At 44.4% G+C, this 26,356-nt stretch overlaps 1 protein-coding gene across 1 annotated transcript; it reads right to left on the reverse strand.

The window, feature by feature from the left end:
- Positions 1-1,992: 1,992 nt before the first annotated feature.
- Positions 1,993-14,471, reverse strand: slc5a12 (solute carrier family 5 member 12). The gene is made up of 15 exons (XM_061246998.1): positions 14,118-14,471; positions 13,439-13,504; positions 13,194-13,245; positions 12,847-12,914; positions 11,416-11,570; positions 10,863-11,003; positions 10,184-10,313; positions 9,209-9,297; positions 8,848-8,957; positions 8,249-8,316; positions 8,082-8,168; positions 4,490-4,677; positions 3,538-3,641; positions 2,862-2,983; positions 1,993-2,118 (listed from the first exon to the last, which is right to left on the reverse strand). The coding sequence occupies exons 1-15, from the start codon at positions 14,469-14,471 to the stop codon at positions 1,993-1,995; spliced, it is 1,860 nt and encodes a 619-aa protein (XP_061102982.1).
- Positions 14,472-26,356: the final 11,885 nt, after the last annotated feature.

Here is a 26,356-nt window from a genome sequence, read left to right on the forward strand (position 1 = left end):
AGCAGGAGGGAGGAGGAGCAGGCCACCATTTTGTGTCGGGGAGTCTTCATGGCGTGTGTCCAGGGTAAGCATATTTGAACAGATTATTGTAATTCTAAATTGTAAATGACAGCCTCACATTTGAACTGTGAGTTAATGCCAGCATTGAGCAGTGATATATTGAAAACTGACTCTTAATTGAGAATAATTGAGATTCTCCATTAAAAATTCCTTTTTGCCTTGTCTTGTAGCCGTGTTTATTAGTTGTATTGTTTCAGGATAGCATTGACAAAGGCACTGGCTTTTTTGGAAACCCACCTACACATAGTTCAGAAAAAGCAATTCAGAATGCTAATTCTTGATGATATTAGTGATAAACTAATTTGATGACAGTAAGGATATATAGTTTGCATTTTAGGTGTACTTAAACAAGGAGGTGACTTAAGGGGTTAAAGGCCAAACAGCGTGCTCTTTCTTTCCTTTATGACCGAAATAAGAAAATAAATTCGGCAGCCTATCAGTGTTGGCCATTTTCCTCGCAGCTGGTCGCTGCTTTATACTTGCGGCACTTGTTACTGTTGCTACAGTAACACATGTTATTTCAATCATTTCCCACTATGCACATGAGAGCTATTCATTTCATGAATAAATGTTTTTCCCACTTTTGTTTCTTTTTTCAGCGGTTTCCAACGACTTTGCTGTGACTGCTCCACAAGTCACTCAACATTGAGTCAATATTTTCAATGACAAATACCCATCCTTATTAATACCCATCCTTATTAATACCCAGCCTTATTAATACTCGTCCTTATTAATACCCATCCTTATTAATACTCATCCTTATTAATACCATCCTTATTAATACCCAGCCTTATTAATACCCATCCTTATTAATACCCATCCTTATTAATACTCATCCTTATTAATACCCATCCTTATTAATACCCATCCTTAATAATACCCAGCCTTATTAATACTCATCCTTATTAATACCCATCCTTATTAATACCCATCCTTATTAATACCCAGCCTTATTAATACTCATCCTTATTAATACCCATCCTTATTAATACCCATCCTTATTAATACTCATCCTTATTAATACCCATCCTTATTAATCCATCCATCCATCCATTATCTGAACCCGCTTATCCTGATCAGGGTCGCAGGGGGGCTGGAGCCTATCCCAGCATACATTGGGCGAAAGGCAGGAATACACCCTGGACAGGTCGCCAGTCCATCGCAGGGCACACGCACCATTCACTCACACACTCATGCCTACGGGCAATTTAGACTCTCCAATCGGCCTAACATGCATGTCTTTGGACTGTGGGAGGAAACCGGAGTACCCGGAGGAAACCCACGCAGACACGGGGAGAACATGCAAACTCCGCACAGAGAGGCCCTGGCCGACGAGGATTCGAACCCAGGACCTCCCTGCTGTGAGGCGGCAGTGCTACCCACTGCACCATCCGTGCCGCCGCATCCTTATTAATACCCATCCTTATTAATACCCAGCCTTATTAATACCCATCCTTATTAATACCCAACCTTATTAATACCCAGCCTTATTAATACCCAGCCTTATTAATACCCATCCTTAATCATGATTAATGACTTGTCAGTCATAAATCAGGTGTTTGGTTTGCTATATCACTCTGTGAAACTGAGAATGAGAATAATTTTGGTATTAATAATTTGGTACCCATACAGATTTGTTGGAGTTGTGTTATTACTGATTTATAGTGTATGTTTTCTGTGTGCGAGTAACTTTTTTATGTTTACAACATTTTTGTTAAGATTCTGTACTTTATGGAGTACACCAAAGTAGACCTTGATACATAATGCAAGACCTAATCATGTGTGGCAAGATCCTTGCAGCTCATAGGCAGTGAAACACCCCCATTATTAACTCTTCAGGGGACAAACGTTCAATTACTTAAATTCAGTCTTTTTCATATACTAGGGATTCTGTTTTGAGTGAAGAACCGTGGCCTGACTCAATGTCCCGTCTCAAAGATGTATGTCCTTTATGAACTCTGCGTTGATGTAGGATGTCTTCTGCAGGTCGTATCTCTCTCCTGGTCCCACAGGGTCCATCTCATGGTCTGGGGGTCTTTCCTCTGAGTGGACCAAATCCTAAAAGTAGAAAACAGATGGAAGTATAGCCCAATGATGGTGAGCTGAATTATATTTTTATATACAGTATTGTGCAAAAGTCTTAGGCACCTATATAACATTCTGTATAGGTAAGATTCTTTCAAAAATAATTCAATGAAAGGTCCTAAATAAACGTACATATTAGTAATTTGGCAGAATAGTTCAAAACTGAATCAGATCAATATATTTTGTGACCACCCTTTGGCGTTAAAACTGCATCACTTCTCTGAGATATAGAACTGCTGGATAGTGTTGGCTAAGACCATCAGAAGGGAGGTTGTTCCAAGCATGTTGGAGAATTTGCCACAGTTCTTCTGCAGAATTTGGTTGGCTCCTTGCTTCTGATCTCAGACCGCTTAGATCAAGTTTTTATGTAAAAAGTAGTTCATTGCTTACAGTAATATGTTACTTTTTAAATTAAATACAAACATGCCTCTGTAAAATAAAATCTTTTGGAAAATGAATATTTGGAAATCTCAAATATGTTATTTTATACTAACACACACAAAAAAAAACATATATAATATGCCTAAGACATCTGCACAGCACTGTATATTTTCTCATTTATTTTTGATATTATGCACTGTGAAATCATGGTTCATTCTTTATTGTGCAATTGACTAGATTTTGTGACAAGATTTAATGTGATTTCATTATTAATTAAAGGTGTCACCCAGTGTGTCATATTGTGTGTGTACAGATGTGCATGTTGGCAGTATTACCAGGCTGTCCTCCTTATGATCCACCCCGCACCAACACATCCTCTTGTACTCCTCAGACCAGAAGCAGCAGAGGTCACAAACTGGTCGTATCAGCCAGGGTTTCACCTCCTCAGCAACGGAGCCTAGCAACGGAGAACATGCTGCTGTAGCCGGTCCACAAAGACAGAATTTGCGTCCCTTACAAAAAAAATCTGTGTTTACAACTTTTTATGTGGGTTGTGTATAAACAGAAACAAAACATAACCATGATTCAAATGTCTGTTTCCCTCCAGCGAGTATTTTGTTACGTGTTTACTTCCGGAAACAGACTTTTCAGCTCATATATGATAATGCAAGCACCTCATGATGAAAAAGGGCACTGCTGCCCCCCTACTGTCGGCACCTGCAAGTGCATCGGATCGCTGTGGCATAGAGTGCTCACATGTGCCACCTGGTGGTGGTTGTGCGAACAACAAGTAGGTACTGTGGAAAAACCCCAAAATACTGCAGAAAAACCTGAGGGAGGAGCGTCAAATGAAACAGGAAAGCACTGTAGCTCAGTGTGGTGTGAGACTGCTCAATCATCTACTCTGACCTCTGTGTTGTTGCATATCAGATCAGAGCCTCGATATAAAACACTTACTCCTCAACATGGCCACACGGTTCATGTCTATTGAAGAGTGTGTAATGGCGTTACCTGTGAGCCAGGTGATCAGCAAGCCCCCTGCGACGGTGGCGATGTAGCCCACAGCACTGTAGTACAGATAGGACATGGAGTACCAGTAGTCCGCCAGCAACGGCCTGAAAACAGACAGGGATACGCAGATAACAAACTCACACTAAAGATCGGCTAAGATCTAAAGATAAGAAGCACCTGATGAATTAATCTTCTCCACAATGCTATTGGCAGTCAAGTAGCAGAAACTACGCAGCTGACCCCAGGCAAAGTACCGGGGGTACGATAGCCCTGAACTGACATCTCAGGAAAACGTTTCAATAAAACGTCCATCAGTCTATGGAAAGCCTCCTTTAGTCGAAGGAAAACATCTGTGCGAGTCTGGAAAATGTCTGAGGTGCTCCTGGAGGAGACAGCCCTGCTGCTCTGGCCCGTGGCACATCTGCCGTCCAGGGGAGCGGCCGGAGTTTGATCTGCTCTCCAGGGGAGCGGCCGGAGTATGATCTGCTCTCCAGGGGAGCGGCCGGAGTTTGATCTGCTCTCCAGGGGAGCGGCCGGAGTTTGATCTGCTCTCCAGGGGAGCGGCCGGAGTTTGATCTGCTCTCCAGGGGAGCGGCCGGAGTTTGATCTGCTCTCCAGGGGAGCGGCCGGAGTTTGATCTGCTCTCCAGGGGAGCGGCCGGAGTTTGATCTGCTCTCCAGGGGAGCGGCCGGAGTTTGATCTGCTCTCCAGGGGAGTGGCCGGAGTTTGTCACCCCGTCCTCCCTATAGGGGCTGCCAGCACGAGACCACCACAGGGTCGATCACCACCCCCTGTTGCCCTCAATACTGCTCTCTCCCTGTGGCCAGGATGCATTCCCAGAGGAATCAGGCCATGCCTTCCTAGAACTTCCTAGAATTTCGTCCAAAAACACAAACTCGGAAGTGTAATGGCCCCGAAATAAAGCATATTTTTATGGGTTTACCGTTCCTACCTGAGCGATGTGGTTTGGGATGTCAGTGGTGGAACGGTTGTGTTAACAGTGGAGCTGTTCTGAGCAGTGCATCCCCCGGTGGTGAGAGGCAGGGGTCGGGTCTTGCTGTCCAGAGCGGGGTAGATAAAGGCCCCAATGCCTGCCCAGAAGGACAGAGTGATGCCCAGGACCAGGCCCCCTGCAGCCCCCTAGAAAGATATTCAGCAGCCTTGGAAATTAATGACACTTGCTGCTATGGTAGTTCATTTTAAAAAGTATTGAATCAGTGAATCAGTTTTTGGTTCTGTAGAGGTTGATGCATTGTGTGTTCAGCTCTTCTGCATACCACTGTTATAATGTGTGGTTATTTGCATTACTGTCACCTTCCTGTCAGCTTTGACCAGTCTGGCCATTCTCCTCTGACCTCTCTCATTGACAAGGCGTGTCTGTCTGCAGAACTGCTGCTCACTGGATTTTTAAAGTTTTTTGCACCATTCTCCGCATACTGGAGTACACCTGGTATTAAATAAACTTTAAATACTATCAAGCTTACCAATAATAGTGTTTATATTGGAATATTGCTTTATTTAGCTGGTTTTGATGTTTTAGGTTGCTTTTTGCGTACACTCATTGAGAGCTTTATGAGGAACATTTTTTACTTTATTACACCTACTTATTCCTGCGAATAAGTATAAGTAAATAAGTATTCATTATCTAATCAGCCAATTGTGTGGCAGCAGTGCTATGCATACAATCATGCAGATACGGGTCAGGAGCTTCAGTTAATGTTCACATCAACCATCAGAATGGGAAAAAATGTGATCTTAGTTACTTTGACCATGGAATGATTGTTAGTGGATTGTTAGTGGGTAGTTTGCGTATCTCAGAAACTGCTGATCTCCTGGGATTTTCACATACACTAGTCTCTAGAGTTTGCAAAGAATGGTGCAAAAACAAAATCCTGCAGTTCTGCAGACAGAAACGGCTTGTTAATGAGAGACAACAGAAGAGAATGGCCAGACTGGTAAAAGCTGACAGGAAGGTGACAGTAACGCAAATAACCACACATTATAACAGTGGTATGCAGAAGAGCATCTCTGAACATACAACACATCATAACTCTAAGTGGATAGGCTACAGCAGTAGAAGTTTAAAAAAATAAGTCTAATAAATACTTAATAAATGCTCACTGAGTGTACACTCAGTCAATGACAAATAAAGGCAACAAACAATCTGCCAATGTACGTGAAGCGTGGACCTGGGAGAAGCAACTGGCAGAGAAATGGAAATAAAACATGAATAAGTCCCAGATCAACATTAGTAATTCTCCCCAAAATGCGTCATTCAAAAAAGTGGCTAGGGTCAATTAGACTTTTTTTTTTTTAAGATCCCAGAATGAACCTGTGAAAAATATGTGTGTATTTCCATTTCATAAACCAGACTTCACTATTCCCTTGTCTCTCCCTCTCAAATTATTTATGTTTTTCCATTCCTACTTTCCACTCCCAAATTCTTTTTTTTTGGCCAAGCAACAGAATAATTGTAGAGCTGCTGATTCTCAGTTTGGATTTGCATCCTGTATTTGCGTCCTGTTCTAATTTGTACATTCAATATTCACTAACTTGGATTTACATGTGACACAGCTCTAGCAGAACTCTGGTTTCCTCCCACAGTCCAAAGACAGGCAGGTCTGGCTGATTGGAGAGTCTAAATTGCCCATAGGTATGAGTGTGTGAGTGAATGGTGTGTGTGCCCTGCGATGGACTGGCAACCTGTCCAGGGTGTATTCCTGCCTTTCGCCCAATGTATGCTGGGATAGGCTCCAGCCCCCTGCGACCCTGTTCAGGATAAGCGGGTTCAGATAATGGATGGATGGACCCTGTTCAGGATAAGCGGGTTCAGATAATGGATGGATGGACCGTGTTCAGGATAAGCGGGTTCAGATAATGGATGGATGGACCCTGTTCAGGATAAGCGGGTTAAGATAATGGATGGATGGACCCTGTTCAGGATAAGCGGGTTCAGATAATGGATGGATGGACCCTGTTCATGATAAGCGGGTAAAGATAATGGATGGATGGATGGACAGCTCTAGTTTGCAAATACCATGATTTGAAAACTTTTTTTTTTTGGTGAAAGAGAAAATGTTCTGTGTTACAGATCGGAAACCTTATATCCAGTATTAAAATGGCATCCTTTTGAGTCCACAATTCATGGTTGGTTAACTGGTTGAATTGCTTGTCATAACATTTCCTGTCATTTCAAATAAATTCTAAATTTGGTAGCTACTGGCACCCCATTTAAGAACACCAGTAGGATTCAGCCTGCCAGATTTGTTATCTTCACACTGCCATCTTCATTCAAGGCATTTCTGAATCTTATGTTACAAAAATAAATAAATAAATAAATAAATGCTTGAAAATGTGTACAGATATCCTTGACATGTATTCAACTGAAATACTATTTTTATGGAGACATCTAATATAGTTTTCCTTGTATCCTTGTAAATATTTGGAATATGATTTTTTCTAAAGTAATTTCAGCTTATTAGTTAGTAATCTTTCAGGGTTTATAATATATTTTCATAATGGTTGGAACAAATAAGCTTGGGTCATTCACACCAATATTTCACTGTTTTCATTCCTGTTGGGCCAAAATGACTTTGCATAAGATCTGAAATATAACCACTACGGGGTAGCAGATCTGGAGGGCACACGAACATTAGAACAGCAGCTCTCGTGCCATGATGAGGCCCACCTCCATAGCACCATTGCCAGCTATGACTGAAAGCTCTGTGGAATGCTAATCAATTAGCTGTAGCGTTGCATTTTGTTCCAACCAGGCTCTTGATCAGAAGTTATTGAAAACACATGTCTACATTCTTCTATAATTTTGTATTGAAAAAGAGTTTAACACAGCACAGTTTTGGCTGGATACCATAGCTCTAACGGAGCACCTTTGGCCAGGAACCTGTCCCCTGCAGCATAAAGAAATGCCTGATTAGTGCCTGTGGCCTGTAATTACCACTCTCCGATGCAGATGTCACTAAAACAACCAAAAACGTGAATCTTAGATAATGCTGCCACTTTAATGCTGCCGATTCCTGTCTAAGCAGCAGCAGAATCTTCATTCTGAACTCACCTTGGTGTTAGTGAGGGGAACAGGGAGTGGACTCACCTTGGTGTTAGTGCAGGGGAACAGGATCAATAGGGAGTGGACTCACCTTGGTGTTAGTGAGGGGAACAGGATCAATCGGGAGTGGACTCACCTTGGTGTTAGTGCAGGGGAACAAGATCAATAGGGAGTGGACTCACCTTGGTGTTAGTGAGGGGAACAGGATGAACAGGGAGTGGACTCACCTTGGTGTTAGTGCAGGGGAACAGGATGAACAGGGAGTGGACTCACCTTGGTGTTAGTGAGGGGAACAGGATCAATAGGGAGTGGACTCACCTTGAGTTAGTGCAGGGGAACAGGATCAATAGGGAGTGGACTCACCTTGGTGTTAGTGAGGGGAACAGGGAGTGGACTCACCTTGGTGTTAGTGAGGGGAACAGGGAGTGGACTCACCTTGGTGTTAGTGCAGGGGAACAGGATCAATAGGGAGTGGACTCACCTTGGTGTTAGTGCAGGGGAACAGGATCCCCAGGGAGAAGAGACCAAGCATGGGACCCCCACACATCCCATGGATGCTCAGTGCTGCCTGTGGACCGACAGGGGAAATGGCTGTAGTCATACACCCTTAACTCCGCCTGATATAATCCAAACATGTGATCGTTATACCTGTACGATTCCCCCCATGAACGATGCTGCCACAGCCATGGTGGTGCAGACCACTCCAAAGACCACACCTGGGGGATGTGTGGACGTTCAGTGTTATGCTTCGCATTATGAATGTCTGATTTACTCAATTAGTGGAAAGTAAATAGTTGATAGTAAATTCTGTGACCACTTTTTTTGTACCTTTTTTTATTGTTGATTCTTGAACTGGGCCATCATATAACACAGCTGTACGCCGGAAATCTGGCTGGATCTTCAAATGCCAGAGAACTTTAAGCCCTGCATATTTTGTCAAGGTTGAAAAGAGAAATGCAAAACCAACCATACCACTGTATCAGTCACCTTGGATTTTGTGCTCTAGTGAGAGGAGTTTCTAGAGAGGCTTTTTTTTTTTTTTTTTTTAAATGGTCCAAATAAATAAAAGAATCAACAGTTAAAAGGTATGAACAAAGTGATCACTGAATCCACTGAAATCATTCAACTACTATACTTGGTGATGTGATATCAGTGACAGTATCTAGTGGTTGCTATATTTGCGTGATTATTGCTTTTATTGTTTGAATTTCATGCTATTTGTTTGGAAATAACAGATGAATCCTCACACAGTCCCTTGCTGACCCAGGTTCCAGCTTTGTCAGTGAGGTCACAGTACTGTTTGACAAAGTCTTCATAGGTTACAGTCGCCAGGGCGTTGATGCTGGCAGCCACAGTACTGAAATATCACAACAGCGAGGGCATGAGGACTTAGGCCAGTGCATTTCCTACAGCCCAGCCATTGTCTTTTATTGAAAGAATGCAGAATATATATAACAGCTAGTGTTTCTGATCTCAAACATTGTCCCCTGGTAAAACATTTTCAATATTTACTATAGCTATGCTTTGCTGTTCGTGAGGCCTTAGAAACAGTGAGTTGCCTAAAATACTTCTGTGCATTAACATGATATGTAAACTAAGTAAGCTCACCTCAATGTCCCACTGAAGGCACAGGCCACAAACAGTCCTGGAAGTCCAGGATAATCTTCCAAGATTTCCATAACAAAATAAGGCATCAGCTGGAGACAAAGGGTCAGGAATTAAGACATTTAGCGCAGTGAAACTATGAATTAACTAAAAATGTCAGCGCACTAATTTGTTACACTGATAAAAAAAAAAAGACACACAAATTTAGGACCTTATTTAGCCTTGTCATGGTATGATTTGGAAAGATTATCTGGATGGAGCATAACCTGGAGAAGCTGCCAGGATTTTCTGAAAGTGTTCGAGACGAAGTGTGAGAACCCACTGTAATGGTTTTATGTACAGTAAGCTCCAAAATTATAACCTCTATAAAAATTAAGAAAAAAGGATACAATGCATATAATAAGCAACACAAATAATCTGTTATGTTCAAATATGTGGGAAAACCATATACCTATACTTTTATTTCAATAAATTTACTGTTATGTTTCAATTATTTTTTATTAAGTTCAAGTTCAAGTTACTTTATTTGTACCCGTAGGTAAATTTGTTTGCAGAGAGAGTCACACAATATGAACGCTAACACTAAGAAATCATTTCTGAAAATATTAGGTGTAAAAGTTATTGGCACCCCTAACAATTATTGCAAAAAAGTAAAATTTGCAGTAAATATAAATTGTGGTAAGGTTAGATGTATGGATTTTTGACCATTCCTCCAAGCAGAACTTTTCAAGATCATTGATATCCTTCGTTTTACCCTAATCGACCCCTCACCCCTCACCCCTCACACCAGTCCAACAGAGACTGGTTTTTGGTGGGTGTCTTATAAGTTTTCCACACAAGAGTAATTTTGTTGAAAAAATATTTATTTGATATGGCTCACAAGTGTGGCTTGGGACCTATGCTACTAGCAGTTTTCTGCTCCAGGAGTGGCCCATAAGAATGTGAGACTTTCAGAAAGCTGGTGATCCCGTACGTTACCTGGTCGGATGCCTCCACCAGTCCAGCAGACCAGGGGTCACATTGTGCGTAGAAAGCATACATGATGAGACCAGACATGACTGCACAAAATATAATCACCAAAAGACCCAAAAGATTTAAGTACAAAGCCCTGCAAGTGTACAAGGATGGTTAGGATTAGTATCAAACAATTATTTACCCACCCTTTTTTCCCCAACCCAGTTGCATCTAAGATATGGCAATGCCACCCATAGCTATGCCTGAAAAGAGCTGCAACTGAACAACCTAGTCCGCTGACTCCTCTAAAATTAACATCTAAAAAATACAGTAAACCAGAAATATTCCAAACTTTGTTACGTGCGATAACTGTCACAAATAATGATCAACTTCACATTTTATTGTAGGCTACAATGGTTAAATTTAGAAATGAGGTTGAGCAATCTGATCCTCAATCTGCTCCTAACGGCAACTTCACCCTGGGGCTGTGTATCAAGGTGCACCTATTTTTAAAAATACCTCCCCTACAGCCCAAAATATCTCCCCAGGCTATGTCGTGCACTCAACGAGCAGGCAACATTTGAACAAACATAATAATTCTTTAGTTTATATGCTGAGTTTGAGTGTGAATGTCAGCATGCTGGTGACATGATCGACATAAAAATAATATGAACTGCAGTGTAGGGGATGAAACAGCACTCACATCTTGGCATGTCTCTCAGATTTGCAGGAGATGCACCTCTGGATGGTGGACTGGTTCACGCCGTAGATCCCCAGCCAGGTGAACGTGCCCCCGATGGACACGGTCCAGAACGTGTGACGCCGCAGGGGGTCAGGGTCAAAGCTGAATACACAACCACCGTACATCAATGGCTGTGAATCAAGTTATTTTCATCTCAATCCTTCATTCCACAGTGGTCTGAAAAAATTCTGTTTAAATCTTAAAGGGTCAGAAAGTAATTTCTGATGGTATGCCCCAATTAGGCTGTTGGTAAGCTAAATGAATGTGATAATACAGCAAAACCTTAAAAAAAACCTCAACAGGCTCAGCATATTATTTGCCAACATTAATTGCAAGGGTTTGAAGAACTGAGAAAGTCAACCCCTACAAGAACTTCTGTATTTCATTGAAAAAATAAATCAGTGTAAATATAGATTATCCAAAATGGTAAACAAATATAAATTTACATGGATATTTTCTCAACAGTAGGACTTAAGGGATGAAGTGTGTGGAGTCTCATTGAGGCCAGACTCACTCAAGGATGTCCAGCCTGGAGCCCTGCTGGGCTGTCTGCCACACCTCCTGCACCCCCCCTGCCAGGCTGCAGCCCTGGATCAGCACGGCCAGGAAGCCCACCACCATCACCCCCATCTGAAACGTGTCTGTCCACACCACGGCCTTCAGGCCCCCCTGGAGACAGCAGGAAGTGTGCGAGAGCATCCGTCAGTGCCCTGCCACTGCCCACCTGCCATTCACACGTTACTGTGTTACGTCTGCTCCAGCAGGGGGCTGGGAAATAGAGCTGGGATTTCTGCAGTAGTGGGAGATATTTAGCCTATTGCAGGCGGGAGTGGGTGGTCAGTGAAAAAGTTGTGGGTCCCACGGTCACAAAATTATTTAGTAAAATAGCATAGGTAGTTGTTAAATTATGCATTATCGGTTTATAACCATGGGGAAAATATGGTATTCAAGGTATTTTTTTAGCATGAAAAAAGGAATAAAGGAATAAAGGAATAAAGATTGTGTTTCGGTTTATCTATACAGCTCAGCTGTCTTCTTGTCACAAACACACAAACTCCAGCACGGGCCTCTCCCTGGGGGCCCACCCTGGGCCCCACCCTGGGCCCCTGAGCGATCACACCGCCATACCCAGCCTTAGCTTGTGATGGGGTCTATGAGAGGCTGATCCCAGGTCAGTTTGTGATGGGGTCTATGAGAGGCTGATCCCAGGTCAGTTTGTGATGGGGGCTATGAGAGGCTGATCCCAGGTCAGTTTGTGATGGGGTCTATGAGAGGCTGATCCCAGGTCAGTTTGTGATGGGGTCTATGAGAGGCTGATCCCAGGTCAGTTTGTGATGGGGGCTATGAGAGGCTGATCCCAGGTCAGTTTGTGATGGGGTCTATGAGAGGCTGATCCCAGGTCAGTTTGTGATGGGGTCTATGAGAGGCTGATCCCAGGTCAGTTTGTGATGGGGGCTATGAGAGGCTGATCCCAGGTCAGTTTGTGATGGGGTCTATGAGAGGCTGATCCCAGGTCAGTTTGTGATGGGGTCTATGAGAGGCTGATCCCAGGTCAGTTTGTGATGGGGGCTATGAGAGGCTGATCCCAGGTCAGTTTGTGATGGGGGCTATGAGAGGCTGATCCCAGGTCAGTTTGTGATGGGGGCTATGAGAGGCTGATCCCAGGTCAGTTTGTGATGGGGGCTATGAGAGGCTGATCCCAGGTCAGTTTGTGATGGGTGCTGAGAGACTGATCCGAGATCAGCTTGTGATGGGGGCTGACAGACTGATCCCAGATCAGCTTGTGATGGGGGCTGAGAGATTGAATCCAGGCTACTGGCTCGAGGAGGTCCTCTCTCTTAGAAAGTGATGTCAAAAAATAGCTCTGCAGAGCTTCACTATGACAGCGCTGAAAGGATCTCCAAATATTAACATTCTTCACGAGGCCGGGAGCAGTTGGACTCACCAGGGTGCAGTAAAACGTGCAGACGATGCCAGTAGCAAATACGGAGCCCCACAGGTGGAAGCCCGTCACTGGACAGAGAGCAGAAGGCATATCCCTCACTCTTACGCAACACAATATGAAAGCTAGTTGTTGAGTGTCAAGAAACTTTTAGTCAATGTTTTTAAACTAGTTCTCAATGAGGGAATTTTTTCTTTTCTTTACAGATTAGAAAGAATATTTGTTGACATATTTCCATTGGGATTTTTAAATAATAAGATTTAGAATGGAATAGAAAGGTCTGAAAGTGCAAGTCGATGCAAGTTCAGCTTGACTGTACTGGAGAAAAAGAAGGCAAAAGGACGACACACCTTGATTGAGGGCGAGGGCTGGGGCGTACACCACTATTCCTGTGTACAAGATCTGAAACGTCCAGAAACGTCATGCTTTGTATTTAATTCCCAACTCTGGTTGTCAATTGAAAATATTTTTGGCAAGCATACACATACAGTACATGTACGTAGTATTGCAGAAATCAATCATTTACATAGAATGCGAATAAATCATCATCAAATACCAGATAGCATTAGCGGAAGCAGAACCCGTTGACACTCACCGTCTGCACCATATAGATGAGAGTGGCAGCCATTCGGACTCCTTTAGAGAACCTCTGCTCCAAATACTGCATTACACACAAACACACACACACACACAGGACACAGTCCCATCAAGAGTAGGCACAAAGTCAACAAATAACAATCTCTGTTCTAAATACTGCATCACACACACACACAGGACACAATCTCATCAAGAGTCATCACATTTCTTCTCTATTCTGGCATTTGGTCTGAACAACAGCTGAACCTCTGCATGCTTTCATGCATTTACTTGTTGCCACATGATTGGCTGATTAAATATTTGCATTAACAAGCTGGTGTACAGGTCTACCTGACCACTGAGTGTAATGTCATAGACTAGAGACAAAATACACATTTTTACATAACTGCTATAGAAAGACCGTTTCGACATGATCATTTTTGGAAATGCTAAACATTTGTCACTGACCTTGTGCATATTATCAGCCTTTTTATTTTGATGGAAATGTTAAAAAAGAAAATAATTCAATCAATGGATTAGATTCCATTTAAATAGACATTGTATTTTGGTTGAGTGGGGGGTAGTTTCCATCTGTTCAAATCCATTTCTACAGCTCTTTTAGAGGTTCATTCAATTTTCATGCTTTCATACTTTACACAGATAGGGAACTTCAGTTGAACAACAGTGCATAGTCCTACCTCATATGTGCTGGTGATTCCTGACCTGTAGAAAACAGGCACAAAAACCTCAGCTGAGAATATCACCACAAACAGGAAGGCAATGCCAAAGAAAATAAAGCCACCCCCAAATCGGTACACATCGGCGGGGGTTCCCAGGATCGTCACCGCCGACATGAAGCTGGCGGTGAGAGAGAGGGCCACGGGGCCACAGGACATCTGCCTTCCTCCCACCAGAAACTCCTGCGAAGTCGCCCTCTTCCTCTCCTTCACTGCGAAGAAGATCCCTATTCCTGAGCAGACCACGAACAGGGCCGCAAACACAGCGTAGTCTGCGGCCCAGAAGGTCCTTTCTCTGGACTCCCGGAACGCCATTGCAGACTTCGACTTTGCTTTTCAACGGAAAATTGTAGTCCCGTGAAATGGTGCTCGGGTACAGTGAGTATTCCTTGTCTTCTGATGACGCTGGAGTTGATTGGCAGTGTTTAACACAATTTGCACATCATTAACCAAATCAACCGTTCCACTCGGGCAGTCGGTCAGGAGCTGAGGTTTAAATATTAAAAGGGAAAACAATTTTTAAATATCACTTTCCCACATTTCATAGGCTTTTGCTGTAGCCTCCCATTGTCTGGTCTTGGCAACCATACACAGCTGTCGGTTAAATATTAAACATGGTAATTGAGTACAGGTGGAGGTTCTCTATGCAGTACAATTGTGTTCAAAATTTGCTCCAACACGTTATTAGTCGCAATACAGAAAAAACATTCCTTGAGACATTAATATCTGTGAAAAGATACGGAAATGTCCTGTATTTCTATTCACAAAGAGGCCTCTATTTGCGTGTTTTGCATTGTATTTGTTCTGAGTTCCCTATGGGAGTAAGTTACTCATTATTCTGGTTTGAAACTGCTGAGAATAACTAAAATATGGCTTTCAGCCCATGGGTTCACACAGACAACAGCTTTCATGTTAATTTAGTCAACAATTAATGAAATCGGTGCACATGTTGTCCTGAAATGATACCCCCGTAAGAGCGCACACACACATCAGTCACTTCATTAGGCTCATTAACGCACATAGCGTGCAGCTTAAAACGGCAAACTCAACATTCACAGCACTTCATCATGTAGACACGGGTCAGGGGCTTCAGTTAATGTTCACATCAACCATCAGAATGGGAAAAAAAGTGATCTAAGTGACTTTGACCGTGGAATGATTGTTAGTGGCAGACACGGTGGTTTTAGTATCTCAGAAACTGCTGATCTCCTGGGATTGTCATGCACACTAGTCTCTAGAGTTTGCAAAGAATGGTGCAAAAACATTAAAAAATCCAATGAGCAGCAGTTCTGCAGGCAGAAACACCTTGTTAATCAGAGACATCAAAGAAGAATGGCCAGACTGGTTAAAGCTGACAGGAAGGTGACAGTAACGCAAATAACCACACATTACAACAGTGGTATGCAGAAGAGCATCTCTGAACACAAAACGCATCATACCTCTTAGTGGATAGGCTACAGCAGTAGAAGACTTAATAAGTCTAAAAAATAAGTTGAATAAATACCTAATAAAGTGCTCACTGAGTGTATTCTTTTTTTAAACTTATTGGTCCTACACTTCAAGCTTTCAAAGCTTTCACTGGATAGAAAACACAAATCCACTGTAGACAATTATGTCATTCTGAGTTCTTACTGTTCTGTCTGTTGTCTTTCAAATTCCTCATTGATGACATTTGTAGTGTCTTCTAATGATAGCATGCGACCACAGTACAAACACGATCATATTTTCTGTTTGTGTTTATTCTTGGTTACAACTTCCTGTTCTAGATCGTAAACAACAAAAGACTCAGATGAGACACTGAGAAGGAACGTCTGGTTTCAATGAGTGAGCCAGCCCTGTGTAACACTTTGATACTTCATCTCCCAGGGCTGTTGGAAGAAGGCGCTTGGTTAACTCATTAGCCTGTTGTTCAAGCAGCCTTGATTGATCAGCGGCTGATCACAGTGCTGCGGTCAGTCAAAGATTATCTGTGCCAATGTGACGCAAGGGTTAGTCATCCGTCTGGAGCTGCCGCGCTGGGGTCAGAAGGCCTGTGTCTCCTGGCCTGCCGCGCTGGGGTCAGAAGGCCTGTGTCTCCTGGCTCCAAACACAAGATGTGGGGTGCAGCTGAGGCGGGTGGGGTCCATTTTGCACCTTGTGCTGCTTCTCACTTCTGTCCCTGGAGGAAATCGGGCCTCTGCCCACCCCTGGTTCAGAAACTGGAGCATTGTCAGTGCTTGGTCTTTTGGACAACATCTGCAAAGATTAGTATCTGTCAGGTTATGTGTTTTTCTGTATGTATTTTTTGTCTAAGTTCTTAGCGTTTTCATTCCTTGTTACCCTCTGTGCTCACCGTAGTCCGTCTGTCGGTTCTCTCACTTCATTCATTCATTTCACCCATTTAGTGTCTCCGCCTCCCACACCATATATGGACTTCCTTCCTGTCTCTCCTGTCATTCATCTCACCTGTCTCTCCTGTCATTCATCTCACCCCCCCCCCCCCCCCCCCCCCCCTCGTGCCTTGACCCCCGTGCCTCTACCCCTGTAATTCTGTCTGCTCTGGTTTGTGATCTCTGCCTGGTTTTTGGACTCTTGTTTTGGATTTTCGTTTACTCTTTGGATTATCCCGTATGTACCCGTCTGCCTTGATTTCGACCATTGCCTGTTTCTGGATTGCGTTTTGGATCTGCCCCCTGTTAATAACACCTGCCTTTCACGTTACCCCTGAGTCTGCTCTTGGTTCCTCCTTGAGTTGTCTTCCAGCTGGTGCTTAAGGACAAAAACGTTTCACGGCTCAATGATTGATTATTGTCCAGAACAATCACCCTGTCCAGAGATTAGACTGCTGAAGAATGTATTTTCCTAGTATGGTCTTCATTTTGAAATTTGTGGTCTTCCACATGTTCGCCTGCTGCATAAATAATGACCATGCGGTTTCCTGTTTGACTGGTTCTCATCTGCTTCACTGATTGGTCAGCAGAAACACAGTCTGGGATTCCATTTGAAGAATTTAGGTGCTATTTGTCATAATGTTTTTTATATTTAAAACAAACATGGTTTTCAATGTGAGCCTGGTTTCAATAGGTTATCTTACCACACCATTGGCTCCCCGATGATACACCGATTAGAATGGTCTACAGTGCAGTCGATAACTATTTGGACAGTGGTAGAATTTCTTTTATTTTGTCTCTCTAATCCAGCACATTGGATTTGAAATGAAACCATGAATACAAGGTTAATGTACAGACAGCCACCTTTAATTTAATTTCACATTAATTTAGATTAAAACCATTAACATCATAGATGTGCAAGTTACGCATGCTGTGGCTCCCACCCCCCCCCCCCCACCCCCCCAACACACATTGTAAAATATTTTGTTTGTTTGCTAGTTTTGACAATAAATTGACTCCATACAAATATTACTTAACAGTCAAAATAACAAGCTCCATCAATGCAGAAAGATCATCATCATGCCTGTTCAATTTCTTTCCATAGTTCTTTGCAGGGCTCAATTGAATCCAGAACATTCCTGCTAGTCCACTGGTCTCCACAGGGTTTAAATAATCATCCTGTGGCCTATCCTGCCTATTGCCTGGAGCCAACAATTGTGTATGTGTGTGTGAGGAGACCAAGGCATTGAAAAGAAATGAGAGATGAAGCCAAAAACAAACTGTCATTTTGAAAAAGACCAGAATTATTTAAACAGCAAATCAGGAAGGGGGCAGCACATGACATTTACTTTGGCAGAACAAGACAACTTCGAGAATTGACTTTGGCAGAACCAGGCGACAGAAGCTCCCATAACACTTAGCCAGAAATGGAAATCTGAGGGCATCAGAAAGGTGGAAAATGTGTGGAAAGACTAAAGCCTTTGGTCCCATGGGCCCGTTCAGGACATTGAGGTCCAGACTAAAAAAAAGTGGTTGTAAAAGGGGTATTGTTCTTCCCAGCAGTGCAAATGTGTTTTGCAAACTGTAAAAAAAGTCATTTCCAAAACTTCAAAAAAAACATAGCTTTATACTCCTCCCATTCCTGCTATATAATGAAATTTTCCATAGATAAACATAACGGGGTGCTGTACTTAAGATGAGGACTTCCTTCTTTCTGATGGGTCCAGTTGATAAGTTATGGAATTTTAGCCACATTTCAGTTTATTAATATGGAGTTATTTTCCGCTTTGAGCTCATGATGCAGCTGCAGATACTACAGATAAATGTGTTGAAATTTAAGCACAGGGAATAATAGAGATGTTCAGACGCTAAATGCATGCATTAGTTAAACCATTCTGAAATTCGTTTCAAAACCCAAGAGCAATATACAGAATGGGGAATAAATGTGATCCGAATGTCTCTAACCGTGGAATGACTGTTTGTGCCAGATGGGGTGGTTTGAGTTTCTCAGAAACTGCTCCTCTCCTGGTGATTTCACACAAGATAGTTTACAGAGAATGATGCGAAAAACAGAAAACATCCGGTGAGCAACAGTTCTGTGGTCAAAAATACCTTCTTAATGAGACGTCAGAGGAAAATGGCCAGACTGGTTCAAGCTGACAGGAAGGTCAGTCATATGCAGAAGAAGAATACCCCCAGTGCACAAATCTAGACGGAATCTGGACCCATCTCGACATCGAGAGGGCGATAAATCTTGGACCGAGAGATGTTTTGACAATCTGTGTGAATCTGGCAGGTACCTGCCTGACTTTTTATTTCTGTCATAAAGGTAAACTATTATTAACTGTAAACTGTTGACAGATGCTTCTCTTGACAAGATGAGGGTTGATTTCATGGTTATTCATGAGCTGGCCTTGAGTCTGTACTCACTAGACGCTCCTGGCTGAGGGAGTAAGCGCTTGTGGTAATGGAGACAAGGCAGCAGCTGAGTGTTTCCACTGGGTTTTTTTCTTTCTGTAATCTTTTGTGCAGCATTGTGGCTGATATACGCTTCTCCATTGACCTCTCTCATTAACAAGGAGTTTTTGGCCACAGAACTGCTGCTCACTGGAGGTTTTTTGTTTTTCACACCATTTCCTGCAAGGTCTAGGTACTGTCGTGCGTGAAAATCCCAGGAGATCAGCAGTTTCTGAGATACTCAAACCACCTTGTCTGCCACCGACAATCATTCCATGGTCAACATCGCTTAGATCACATTTTTTCCCCATTCTGATGGTTGATGTGAACATTAACTGAAGCCCCTGACCCGTATCTGAATGATTTTATGCATTGCACTGCTGCCACATGATTGGCTGATTAGATAATCACACAATTACGTAGGTGTACATGTATTCCTATTAAAGTGCTCAGTAAGTGCTAGGGGTAGCGATGCTGTAAGCACCTGTCCTCTGAGGTCAGGGGTCAGGGGTCAAGCTGTTCAGAGCTGTCTGTATGCTTTGCTTTGCATTCACACACCTGTAATAAACCCCTCTGCCTGAGTATGAGAGCACAGCTCACTCACCTGTAATAAACCCCTCTGAGTACCAGAGCACAGCTCACTCACCTGTAATAAACCCCTCTGAGTACCAGAGACCAGCTCACTCACCTGTAATAAACCCCTCTGACTGAGTATGGGGGCACAGCTCACTCACCTGTAATAAACCCCTCTGAGTACCAGAGCACAGCTCACTCACCTGTAATAAACCCTCTGAGTACCAGAGCACAGCTCACTCACCGGTAATAAACCCCTCTGAGTACCAGAGCAGAGCACCTGTAATAAACCCCTCTGACTGAGAACCAGAGCACAGCTCACACACCCGTAATAAACCCCTCTGAGTACCAGAACACAACTCACTCACCTGTAATAAACCCCTCTGAGTACCAAAGCACAGCTCACTCACCTGTAATAAACCCCTCTGAGTACCAGAACACAGCTCACTCACCTGTAATAAACCCCTCTGACTGAGTATGGGGGCACAGCTCACTCACCTGTAATAAACCCCTCTGAGTACCAGAGCACAGCTCATTCACCTGGAATAAACCACTCTGAGTACCAGAGCACAGCTCACTCACCTGTAATAAACCCCTCTGAGTACCAGAGCACAGCTCACTCACCGGTAATAAACCCCTCTGAGTACCAGAGCAGAGCACCTGTAATAAACCCCTCTGACTGAGAACCAGAGCACAGCTCACACACCCGTAATAAACCCCTCTGAGTACCAGAACACAACTCACTCACCTGTAATAAACCCCTCTGAGTACCAAAGCACAGCTCACTCACCTGTAATAAACCCCTCTGAGTACCAGAACACAGCTCACTCACCTGTAATAAACCCCTCTGAGAACCAGAGCACAGCTCACTCACCTGTAATAAACCCCTCTGAATGAGTACCAGAGCACAGCTCATTCACCTGTAATAAACCCCTCTGAGTACCAGAGCACAGCTCATTCACCTGTAATAAACCCCTCTGAATGAGTACCAGAGCACAGCTCATTCACCTGTAATAAACCCCTCTGACTGAGTACCAGAACACAGCTCACTCACCTGTAATAAACCCCTCTGAGTACCAGAGCACAGCTCACTCACCTGTAATAAACCCCTCTGAATGAGTACCAGAGCACAGCTCACTCACCTGTAATAAACCCCTCTGAGTACCAGAACACAGCTCACTCACCTGTAATAAACCCCTCTGAGTACCAAAGCACAGCTCACTCACCTGTAATAAACCCCTCTGAGTACCAGAACACAGCTCACTCACCTGTAATAAACCCCTCTGAGTACCAAAGCACAGCTCACTCACCTGTAATAAAACCCTCTGAGTGAGTATGAGAGCACAGCTCACTCACCTGTAATAAACCCCTCTGAGTACCAGAGCACAGCTCACTCACCTGTAATAAACCCCTCTGAGTACCAGAGCACAGCTCACACACCTGTAATAAACCCTCTGAGTACCAGAGCACAGCTCACTCACCTGTAATAAACCCCTCTGAGTACCAGAGCACAGCTCACTGAGCTGTAATAAACCCCTCTGAGTACCAGAGCACAGCTCACACACCTATAATATACAACTCTGAGTACCAGAGCACAGCTCACTCACCTGTAATAAACCCCTCTGAGTACCAGAGCACAGCTCACTCACCTGTAATAAACCCCTCTGAATGAGTACCAGAGCACAGCTCATTCACCTGTAATAAACCCCTCTGAGTACCAGAGCACAGCTCATTCACCTGTAATAAACCCCTCTGAATGAGTACCAGAGCACAGCTCATTCACCTGTAATAAACCCCTCTGACTGAGTACCAGAACACAGCTCACTCACCTGTAATAAACCCCTCTGAGTACCAGAGCACAGCTCACTCACCTGTAATAAACCCCTCTGAATGAGTACCAGAGCACAGCTCACTCACCTGTAATAAACCCCTCTGAGTACCAGAACACAGCTCACTCACCTGTAATAAACCCCTCTGAGTACCAAAGCACAGCTCACTCACCTGTAATAAACCCCTCTGAGTACCAGAACACAGCTCACTCACCTGTAATAAACCCCTCTGAGTACCAAAGCACAGCTCACTCACCTGTAATAAAACCCTCTGAGTGAGTATGAGAGCACAGCTCACTCACCTGTAATAAACCCCTCTGAGTACCAGAGCACAGCTCACTCACCTGTAATAAACCCCTCTGAGTACCAGAGCACAGCTCACACACCTGTAATAAACCCTCTGAGTACCAGAGCACAGCTCACTCACCTGTAATAAACCCCTCTGAGTACCAGAGCACAGCTCACTGAGCTGTAATAAACCCCTCTGAGTACCAGAGCACAGCTCACACACCTATAATATACAACTCTGAGTACCAGAGCACAGCTCACTCACCTGTAATAAACCCCTCTGAGTACCAGAGCACAGCTCACTCACCTGTAATAAACCCCTCTGACTGAGTATGGGGGCACAGCTCACTCACCTGTAATAAACCCCTCTGAGTACCAGAGCACAGCTCACTCACCTGTAATAAACCCTCTGAGTACCAGAGCACAGCTCACTCACCTGTAATAAACCCCTCTGAGTACCAGAGCACAGCTCAGTCACCTGTAATAAACCCCTCTGACTGAGTACCAGAGCACAGCTCACACACCTGTCATAAACCCCTCTGAGTACCACAACACAGCTCACTCAGCTGTAATAAACCCCTCTGAGTACCAGAGCACAGCTCATTCACCTGGAATAAACCACTCTGAGTACCAGAGCACAGCTCACTCACCTGTAATAAACCCCTCTGAGTACCAGAGCACAGCTCACTCACCGGTAATAAACCCCTCTGAGTACCAGAGCAGAGCACCTGTAATAAACCCCTCTGACTGAGAACCAGAGCACAGCTCACACACCCGTAATAAACCCCTCTGAGTACCAGAACACAACTCACTCACCTGTAATAAACCCCTCTGAGTACCAAAGCACAGCTCACTCACCTGTAATAAACCCCTCTGGGTACCAGAACACAGCTCACTCACCTGTAATAAACCCCTCTGAGTACCAAAGCACAGCTCACTCACCTGTAATAAAACCCTCTGAGTGAGTATGAGAGCACAGCTCACTCACCTGTAATAAACCCCTCTGAGTACCAGAGCACAGCTCACACACCTGTAATATACCCCTCTGAGTACCAGAGCACAGCTCACACACCCGTAATAAACCCCTCTGAGTACCAGAGCACAGCTCACTCACCTGTAATAAACCCCTCTGAGTACCAGAGCACAGCTCACTCACCTGTAATAAACCCCTCTGACTGAGTACGAGAGCATAGCTCACTCACCTGTAATAAACCCCTCTGAGTACCAGAGCACAGCTCAGTCACCTGTAATAAACCCCTCTGACTGAGTACCAGAGCACAGCTCACTCACCTGTAATAAACCCCTCTGAGTACCAGAGCACAGCTAACACACCTGTCATAAACCCCTCTGAGTACCACAACACAGCTCACTCAGCTGTAATAAACCCCTCTGAGTACCAGAGCACAGCTCATTCACCTGGAATAAACCACTCTGAGTACCAGAGCACAGCTCACTCACCTGTAATAAACCCCTCTGAGTACCAGAGCACAGCTCACTCACCTGTAATAAACCCCTCTGACTGAGTACCAGAGCACAGCTCACACACCCGTAATAAACCCCTCTGAGTAGCAGAACACAGCTCACTCACCTGTAATAAACCCCTCTGAGTACCAAAGCACAGCTCACTCAGCTGTAATGAACCCCTCTGACTGAGTACCAGAGCAGAGCTCACTCACCTCTGATAAACCCCTCTGAGTACCAGAGCACAGCTCACTCACCTGTAATAAACCCCTCTGAGTACCAGAACACAGCTCACTCTCCTGTAATAAACCCCTCTGAGTACCAGAGCACAGCTCACTCACCTGTAATGAACCCCTCTGACTGAGTACCAGAGCAGAGCTCACTCACCTGTGATAAACCCCTCTGAGTACCAGAGCACAGCTCACTCACCTGTAATAAACCCCTCTGAGTACCAGAACACAGCTCACTCTCCCGTAAAAAACCCCTCTGAGTACCAGAGCACAGCTCACACACCTGTAATAAACCCCTCTGAGTACCAGAGCAAAGCTCACTCACTTGTACTAAACCCCTTTGAGTACCAGAGCACAGCTCACACACCTGTTATAAACCCCTCTGAGTGAGTACCAGAGCACAGCTCACTCACCTGTAATAAACCCCTCTGACTGAATACCAGAGCACAGCTCACTCACCTGTAATAAACCCCTCTGAGTACCAGAGCACAGCTCACTCACCGGTAATAAACCCCTCTGAGTACCAGAGCAGAGCACCTGTAATAAACCCCTCTGACTGAGAACCAGAGCACAGCTCACACACCCGTAATAAACCCCTCTGAGTACCAGAACACAACTCACTCACCTGTAATAAACCCCTCTGAGTACCAAAGCACAGCTCACTCACCTGTAATAAACCCCTCTGGGTACCAGAACACAGCTCACTCACCTGTAATAAACCCCTCTGAGTACCAAAGCACAGCTCACTCACCTGTAATAAAACCCTCTGAGTGAGTATGAGAGCACAGCTCACTCACCTGTAATAAACCCCTCTGAGTACCAGAGCACAGCTCACACACCTGTAATATACCCCTCTGAGTACCAGAGCACAGCTCACACACCCGTAATAAACCCCTCTGAGTACCAGAGCACAGCTCACTCACCTGTAATAAACCCCTCTGAGTACCAGAGCACAGCTCACTCACCTGTAATAAACCCCTCTGACTGAGTACGAGAGCATAGCTCACTCACCTGTAATAAACCCCTCTGAGTACCAGAGCACAGCTCAGTCACCTGTAATAAACCCCTCTGACTGAGTACCAGAGCACAGCTCACTCACCTGTAATAAACCCCTCTGAGTACCAGAGCACAGCTAACACACCTGTCATAAACCCCTCTGAGTACCACAACACAGCTCACTCAGCTGTAATAAACCCCTCTGAGTACCAGAGCACAGCTCATTCACCTGGAATAAACCACTCTGAGTACCAGAGCACAGCTCACTCACCTGTAATAAACCCCTCTGAGTACCAGAGCACAGCTCACTCACCTGTAATAAACCCCTCTGACTGAGTACCAGAGCACAGCTCACACACCCGTAATAAACCCCTCTGAGTAGCAGAACACAGCTCACTCACCTGTAATAAACCCCTCTGAGTACCAAAGCACAGCTCACTCAGCTGTAATGAACCCCTCTGACTGAGTACCAGAGCAGAGCTCACTCACCTCTGATAAACCCCTCTGAGTACCAGAGCACAGCTCACTCACCTGTAATAAACCCCTCTGAGTACCAGAACACAGCTCACTCTCCTGTAATAAACCCCTCTGAGTACCAGAGCACAGCTCACTCACCTGTAATGAACCCCTCTGACTGAGTACCAGAGCAGAGCTCACTCACCTGTGATAAACCCCTCTGAGTACCAGAGCACAGCTCACTCACCTGTAATAAACCCCTCTGAGTACCAGAACACAGCTCACTCTCCCGTAAAAAACCCCTCTGAGTACCAGAGCACAGCTCACACACCTGTAATAAACCCCTCTGAGTACCAGAGCAAAGCTCACTCACTTGTACTAAACCCCTTTGAGTACCAGAGCACAGCTCACACACCTGTTATAAACCCCTCTGAGTGAGTACCAGAGCACAGCTCACTCACCTGTAATAAACCCCTCTGACTGAATACCAGAGCACAGCTCACTCACCTGTAATAAACCCCTCTGAGTACCAGAGCACAGCTCACTCACCTGTAACAAACCCCTCTGAATGAGTACCAGAGCACAACTCATTCACCTGTAATAAACCCCTCTGAGTACCAGAGCACAGCTCACTCACCTGTAATAAACCCCTCTGAATGAGTACCAGAGCACAGCTCATTCACCTGTAATAAACCCCTCTGAGTACCAGAGCACAGCTCACTCACCTGTAATAAACCCCTCTGACTGAGTACCAGAGCACAGCTCACACACCCGTAATAAACCCCTCTGAGTACCAGAACACAGCTCACTCACCTGTAATAAACCCCTCTGAGTACCAAAGCACAACTCACTCACCTGTAATAAACCCCTCTGAGTACCAGAACACAGCTCACTCACCTGTAATAAACCCCTCTGAGTACCAAAGCACAGCTCACTCACCTGTAATAAAACCCTCTGAGTGAGTATGAGAGCACAGCTCACTCACCTGTAATAAACCCCTCTGAGTACCAGAGCACAGCTCACACACCTGTAATAAACCCCTCTGAGTACCAGAGCACAGCTCACACACCCGTAATAAACCCCTCTGAGTACCAGAGCACGGCTCACTCACCTGTAATAAACCCCTCTGAGTACCAGAGCACAGCTCACTAACCTGTAATAAACCCCTCTGACTGAGTATGAGAGCACAGCTCACTCACCTGTAATAAACCCCTCTGAGTACCAGAGCACAGCTCACTCACCTGTAATAAACCCTCTGAGTACCAGAGCACAGCTCACTCACCTGTAATAAACCCCTCTGAGTACCAGAGCACAGCTCAGTCACCTGTAATAAACCCCTCTGACTGAGAACCAGAGCACAGCTCAGTCACCTGTAATAAACCCCTCTGAGTACCAGAGCACAGCTCACTCACCTGTAACAAACCCCTCTGAATGAGTACCAGAGCACAACTCATTCACCTGTAATAAACCCCTCTGAGTACCAGAGCACAGCTCACTCACCTGTAATAAACCCCTCTGAATGAGTACCAGAGCACAGCTCA

Source organism: Conger conger, chromosome 6 (assembly GCF_963514075.1).
Source record: "Conger conger chromosome 6, fConCon1.1, whole genome shotgun sequence".
Classification (NCBI taxonomy): Eukaryota; Metazoa; Chordata; class Actinopteri; order Anguilliformes; family Congridae; genus Conger; species Conger conger.

Bases quoted from the DNA above. Each gene is read 5' to 3' on its own strand.
- slc5a12 (XM_061246998.1), bottom strand. From the start codon at position 14,471: ATGGCGTTCCGGGAGTCCAGAGAAAGGACCTTCTGGGCCGCAGACTAC. The intron at 12,915-13,193 runs GTGTGTCGTCCT...CTCTCTGTCCAG, and splicing joins AGCCCTCGCCCTCAATCAAG to TGACGGGCTTCCACCTGTGG. The intron at 2,984-3,537 runs GTAACGCCATTA...CTCCGTTGCTAG, and splicing joins GCTGATCACCTGGCTCACAG to GCTCCGTTGCTGAGGAGGTG.